This window comes from Takifugu rubripes, chromosome 22 (genome assembly GCF_901000725.2).
Source record: "Takifugu rubripes chromosome 22, fTakRub1.2, whole genome shotgun sequence".
Taxonomy (NCBI): Eukaryota; Metazoa; Chordata; class Actinopteri; order Tetraodontiformes; family Tetraodontidae; genus Takifugu; species Takifugu rubripes.
The window spans coordinates 3,033,545-3,039,574 of NC_042306.1; the positions used below are offsets into that span (position 1 = coordinate 3,033,545).

The following is a 6,030-nucleotide window of genomic DNA, read 5'->3' on the forward strand; positions in this document are numbered from 1 at the left end:
CATTTGCCCATCAAAACCTGTACATTTCTCCGACCATGGTGCATTATATAAACTCTGCTTTGCATATTGTTTTTTTAATTTCATGCTTTTTACATTTTAACTTATTGCTCTTGATATATTTAAGATGGGGCTTGAGACCTAAGGATTGGATTGCCAGTAATTGTTATTATTGTAAATGGCAATTTAAAAAAAAAAAAAAGGACTCTTGCCCTCCGGACGATCACGTGACTGTCTCATACGCAGGCAAACCTCCCGGAAACATCGCGAGAAGTCGCCCTTTGATTGGGCGTGTTCTGCTCGGACGTCACCATTGGTCGGGATAAGTAACCCGACTAATTCTCACCGAGTTTGCCTTTTACAGGACAGCTCAGCGCACACGAGGTGACGTTCTGTGGTGAACCCGAACCCAGGAACTAGGTCAGTTACTAGGTCAGTTACTGGCCCAACAAGAAGAGCGAACAGCGTGTCTGCAGAACTGAGTTTACGACACGTTGGTTTCTGTTTGGTGCTATTCAGTAAACATCTGGCAAACTCGACGCATCGTTGCAATTTTCACGGTAGTTTTCTTTTTTTTGGTTTATTTGTTTTCTAACAACAAGGTAATTGCTGAAAAATTAAAAACGGATAAATAACGCAGCAACTGCAGACCGCACAAGTTTTCATGGGGTGTCGGGTTTTGCAGGCCTGGTCGAGCAGGAACTCCTGGAACTCCGAGTGGTTGCCAGTCCTGTAATAGAAACTAAACGATCCAAATCAATTTTTTATATACGTTGTGTTAATTACCTGCAGCCACACGTCTTAGACACTGTTGTCAGCCATTGCAATCACCTGATTTTGTTTTATCTGCTGATATTTTGCAGTGCAGATGAAGGGCTATAAAGAATGTTTTCACTTTCCATAGAAGCAACCTACAGAGGGCGGCCTCAACGTCACTTGCAAATGTAGAGTTTTTTATTTCTGCTAAACCTGCTAGCCACAGTCGATCTAATGCAATTCGAGTCTGTGGGAGGAAATGATTACCTAAAGAAAACCCCTTACCTGTAACCACACCTGCTCCTTGGCACAGAACATCTTTTTTTGTTAATGGCTAAATCTATAAAGTCTTCTTTCAGGGATCTGTGAACACCAATCATGTCAAACTTAAGCGGCAAAGTCCAGACGGTGCTGGGTCTGGTGGATCCGGAGCAGCTGGGCAAAACCTTGACCCACGAGCACCTGACCATGAGCTTCGAGTGCTGCTACCACCCGCCTTCTTCGGGCGACAAAGTGGTGGCGGAGAACCCGTTCCAGATGCAGCACATGCACTGGTTGAGGCAGAACCCTTACAGCTGCCACGAGAACCTGCTGCTGCTGCAGGAGAACGCCGCCGTACGAGAGGAACTTCTGGCCTACAGGAAAGCCGGTGGGGGCGCCATTGTGGAGAACACCACCACGGGCATCCAGCGGGACCTTCCCACTCTTAAACAGCTCTCCAAGGACACTGGGGTCCACATCATTGCAGGAGCTGGGTACTATGTGGACTGCACCCACACGGAGGACACCAAGAGGATGAGTGTGGAGAAGGTGACACAAATAGATTTCGAGTGCTTGCACCACTCAACTGTACTTTGAACAAACATAAAACGAGCCATGTTGTTAATTGCTGTCATTAACTATCTCCCCACATCCGCCTTTTCAGCTCTCGGACATTATCGTCAGCGAAGTGCTCCACGGCGCCGATGGGACAGACATCCGCTGTGGAGTGATAGGAGAGATCGGCACCTGCTGGCCCATCACGGACAGCGAGAAGAAGGTGCTGAAAGCCACAGCTAACGCTCAGTCCCAGCTCGGCTGCCCCGTCATCATCCACCCTGGAAGGAACCCCGCTGCCCCAGCAGAAGTCGTGAGGATTCTGCAGGAGGCGGGTGGTGACATCAGCAAAACTGTCATGTCACACTTGGATAGGTGAGACATCGGCTGACTGTTTATTTGATTTCATTATATGCATGAGTTTTGTTTTTCTATATCTAATTTAACCAAATTATTATTAACCATATAACCATATTAATCCGCAGTTTGTCTCCCCCTGTAGGAAATCCGGCGGCATTACAACAATATGCTGTCAGGATTTGGAAAATAAGTAAAGTTCCATCTGCCCTGTGTGTGTGCGTGTACTTGCAGGACCATATTTGATGAGGGTGAACTGCTTGAGTTTGCAAAGCTGGGTAGCTACCTGGAGTACGATCTGTTTGGAATGGAGATGCTGAACTACCCCTACAGCACGGAGGTGGACATGCCCAGTGACAGCCAGAGGGTGAAGACGTGAGTCATTAGTCCCGTAGTCTTTATGAAACAACATACCATACAATGTTAAAGTTGACAAAAAAGGTGATACAATATTAGATCCTGCTTTTCCTGTACGTTCTTGCGCGGGTGTCAGGAGTGTTTCATTTAGAGCACGGTGTTGATTTTGTGTTGTGGTGTGAAGAAGGGAGCGTGATCTCCAGCTCTTTCTAAGGAATCTGTGAGACACTAAGCTTTGCCTGTGATGGAGGGAGCGGCGCGTGTCAACAGGAGAAGTGAAGCGAACGAAGCCACACAAAACTCTCGCATTCTTCCCGCACACAAAAGGCCAATTTTTCCAACAAACAGAGGAAACTTTCTTTGTCTGAAAGCGCCATTTGAGTTGAGCTTTTTCTATGTTCTTTATTTACCAGCTTGGCGTTTCTCGTGAAGGAGGGCTACGAGGACATGATAGTGGTCGCGCACGACATCCACACCAAGAACCGCCTCACCAAGTTTGGCGGCCACGGCTATTCGCACATCCTGAAGAATATAGTGCCAAAGATGCTAAGGAGGGGCATCTCGCAGCGGCAGGTGGACAAGATCCTCATCGACAACCCGAAACAGTGGCTCGCCTTCAAATGAAGCGGGGAAAACGGGATCCCTGCGAGGCTTTTTAAATGGCTTATTAAGACATAACCAAAACAGCCCACAGTTATTTAATTTTCAAAATCGTTGTAGTCATGATTTTCTATGGAATCACTTTCACTAAAATTCAATTGTAACGATTTTTCTTAATTCTCTTTGGCTAAAGGGTTATAGTACCTCATCAGCCATGTTTTAGTCATGTTTTTAGACAAAAAATCTCAGTAAAAATGGTGCCAATTGTCCTGTCAGGGATCATTATTTTTGTAATTTAGGCTTGATGACAAATGTAAACTGTCCAAATGAACTTTATGGAATAAAAAGCACATGGGGATTTTTTTTTGGGTAGGTTGTCTTTTTGATAATCAGTATGCAGCTCAGCTCCTAACACATTGCGGCTGTGTCAGATGGGTTGTCCTGTTGCCCCTCAGAGGGTGTCTGGGTGTCAATGGGAGCCTGACAATGAAGGACGTCGTCTCTTCTCACATCTGGGAACAGGTGGCCTCACAGGGTGACTTCACGGCATGATCAATGGCGCCATCGCCGCAGTGGACTGTGCGCGGCAAACAGCTACTGTATATAACTTTGATTTATCTGCCGAGAGGATTACACCGAGAACCAAAGGGTGTAATTGTACAGTATATTTACAGAATAGATGACAGTCTCGCCTCCAGGGGCCCGGCAGTCAGCGGGCAGATCGATGTACATAGCCTTCAAGCTCAAAGAAACATTTGTTTCGCCGTGGCTGCTCGGGCTGCTGATGTGCCTGCTGGCCTCAACCAGCTGGCACACCGAGATGACAAAAAAAGAGTCAAACTGCTCCAATGTAGACATCAGAATGGTGCTCTCACATGTTTATCTCCTCTTTTAAAGTGTCATTTTTATAATCATGCAGCTACAGTTTACTGTGAAATGAAGCACACGCATGGATTAACAACACTGGACAGAGCGGTGATCAGAACCTAGTAATCTATGCCCGAGTTCTAAAGGTTAGTATGGTGGACCATTGGTAACGGCAGCTAAACAGTATGTTTACTATATCAGCAAACTATTCAATAAAGCTCAACAGCTCACTTGGTGTCACAGCCACAATAATCAGGACAATTCAGTGTTTTACAATTTTTCTATTATCAATATAAGCTCTTCACTCTGAAAGTGCAGTTATCTCCCATCTCGTCCTCCTGTTTGATAAGTGTTGGGTTCTGTCTCTAATAATCCAACTGACACCGAACCGAGCGCGGCCGGTGAGGCGGGCTGCCCGCCCAGAGGTCTTCTGACTTCAGTCAGCGTACAACATGAAGCCGGAGAAGGTGCTGTACTTGTTGTTGTTGCCCCCGTGCGCCTTCCCACCGTCCAATTTGATGTAGATCTCGTCCCCGGGTTCGAGATGAAGAACGACGCTGTTGCTGGCGTAGTCGTAGTTCTGGTCGGCGTCTTGGGCGATGGCACTGGCTCTCACCTCAAAGGGAAATACATTTCAGCTGATGCAAAGTTGATTTAAAAAAATATATTTAAAAATCAGAACCACGGTCAGCTCCAGTGACGACGCGGTCCCCAGAGAACTTCAGTATGAGCATTTGTACTGGGGTCCAAAGTCGCGCGTAAAAGCAAATTTAACATGAATAAATAAACATGTATTTTCTAAATGATTAATTCTAAATAACAATCGCAAAATATATCAAGGCGCGTGTTGACACCACAGAAGCTTACCTGGTTGTTTTTACAGAGATCAGCCCACATGCTGGTTCCATCCCCGCCTCGCATCAGTACATGGTACACAAAAAAGTAAATCCCCGGTATTGAGCAGGTGAATTTCCCCGTGGAGGGGTCGTAATGGTTGCCAAGATTTGTGACAACGTCGTCGAATTTCAAGACTTCATACCCTTCGTGCTGCTTCTTCAGTCCTGCGTAAAACGCGATCTTTGGCACTGTGCTGTAAGTGGCAGCACTAATTGCACCGTTGGGGCCGTTTGCTCCGGGTACTCCCGGGGGGCCCGGCGGTCCAGGCGCTCCCCTGTCTCCGGGCGGACCAACAGGTCCAGGTGGACCAGGCTCGCCGCTCGGACCCCTCGGACCCATCCTGCCGACGCGCCCCGGCTCCCCTTGCGGACCTTGAATAAACGTCGGAAGAGACTGGACGAGGCGGTTGTCTTTGACCGGGTTGCTTGCCGTGGCCGTGGCTGCGGTCCCGTGAGAATCGCAAACCATTTGACATGATCCGAGCATCTCATAGCGGGCGGAGGTCCCGGCGGTGTTCACCATGACCGGGATCAGAACCACCAGCACCAGCACCAGCGCGACGCCACAAACACCAGTTGCAATCATCTGCACTCTACGGGCTCGCCGTGTTCTCTGGAGTGTGTGGTCTTCCAGCCTGCTTGTGGGCGACAGTTTTGCCGAGGGAAGAATTTTACCAGTTCCTGGCTTAAACTGCAGGGGCGGGAGACGAAATAGCCCTTTAAATGCTGTTGCGCCAAAGTAAACATCCACAACTTTTACGCACCGCGGTTCAGCTGATTTATTTCCACTTTTGCGCCCCGCGAAGAAGGCGGGAAAAAATATATAAAAGAAAACAACACCTGAAGACTGAGAGGAAACAATCTTCTTTATTGCGCAGCGCAAAGTTTCTGCCCACCGCGATGACACAGGAGAATATGGGGCAGAAACCAGCCGTTATCCGCTTCTGTGCTCGCAGAGTGAGGGGAGGGGTGGATGTGATGGATGGGACTAAATGCATGCGAGAGAAAATGAAAGAACATACAACAGTGATGCAACTTTGAGGCTCGGAAACGTGACTGTGCATATCATCGAATCACATCCAACCCAGGCTGGATTACTTTCTGCATTGACGGTCAAAGTTCCGCCCAATAGCAGAACTTCCAACAGCTCTAAAGATCTCAAGCATAAATAGACCCCTTAAAGACGAAAAAGCAATACTTATTTGGCATCTGGTCACACCTCAGAGGCTCCCCGTGTCCAATTTATCATTTGGAAAAATAATCTATAGAGCCAGTGAGAGGAAGCTGGCACTGAACAACGAGCAAACGCACATTTGTTGACGAGATGACCGCTGAAGAGTTTAGAAGAGAGATCAGGTGCGATCACTTAATTAATGAGTAATGA

The 6,030-nt window shown here is 47.5% G+C and overlaps 2 protein-coding genes across 4 annotated transcripts; one reads left to right on the plus strand and one right to left on the minus strand.

The window, feature by feature from the left end:
• The first annotated feature begins 266 nt into the window (after positions 1 to 266).
• On the plus strand, positions 267 to 3,246 carry pter (phosphotriesterase related). Of its 3 annotated transcripts, none has more exons than XM_003975319.3 (5): positions 267 to 417; positions 1,113 to 1,563; positions 1,679 to 1,944; positions 2,161 to 2,301; positions 2,697 to 3,246. In XM_003975319.3, exons 2-5 carry the CDS (start codon positions 1,132 to 1,134, stop codon positions 2,905 to 2,907), a joined length of 1,050 nt encoding a protein of 349 aa, XP_003975368.2. In that variant the 5' UTR covers positions 267 to 417; positions 1,113 to 1,131; the 3' UTR covers positions 2,908 to 3,246. The 3 variants fall into 3 exon arrangements, with proteins under 3 accessions (XP_003975368.2, XP_011614476.2, XP_029687213.1); XM_011616174.2 differs by having other exon boundaries at positions 298 to 429; XM_029831353.1 differs by lacking the exon at positions 267 to 417 and adding an exon at positions 442 to 599.
• A 202-nt stretch (positions 3,247 to 3,448) lies between these two features.
• Positions 3,449 to 5,614, minus strand: c1ql3b (complement component 1, q subcomponent-like 3b). The gene is made up of 2 exons (XM_029831354.1): positions 4,618 to 5,614; positions 3,449 to 4,366 (listed from the first exon to the last, which is right to left on the minus strand). Exons 1-2 carry the CDS (start codon positions 5,230 to 5,232, stop codon positions 4,187 to 4,189), a joined length of 795 nt encoding a protein of 264 aa, XP_029687214.1. The 5' UTR covers positions 5,233 to 5,614; the 3' UTR covers positions 3,449 to 4,186.
• Positions 5,615 to 6,030: the final 416 nt, after the last annotated feature.

What these genes read in the sequence shown, in the direction of transcription:
- pter (XM_003975319.3), top strand. Translation starts at nt 1,132, where the DNA reads ATGTCAAACTTAAGCGGCAAAGTCCAGACGGTGCTGGGTCTGGTGGAT. An exon ending in GTCATGTCACACTTGGATAG is followed by an intron (nt 1,945 to 2,160) that starts GTGAGACATCGG and finishes GTGTACTTGCAG; the next exon opens with GACCATATTTGATGAGGGTG. An exon ending in GACAGCCAGAGGGTGAAGAC is followed by an intron (nt 2,302 to 2,696) that starts GTGAGTCATTAG and finishes TTTATTTACCAG; the next exon opens with CTTGGCGTTTCTCGTGAAGG.
- c1ql3b (XM_029831354.1), bottom strand. Translation starts at nt 5,232, where the DNA reads ATGATTGCAACTGGTGTTTGTGGCGTCGCGCTGGTGCTGGTGCTGGTG. An exon ending in ATCTCTGTAAAAACAACCAG is followed by an intron (nt 4,367 to 4,617) that starts GTAAGCTTCTGT and finishes TTTCCCTTTGAG; the next exon opens with GTGAGAGCCAGTGCCATCGC.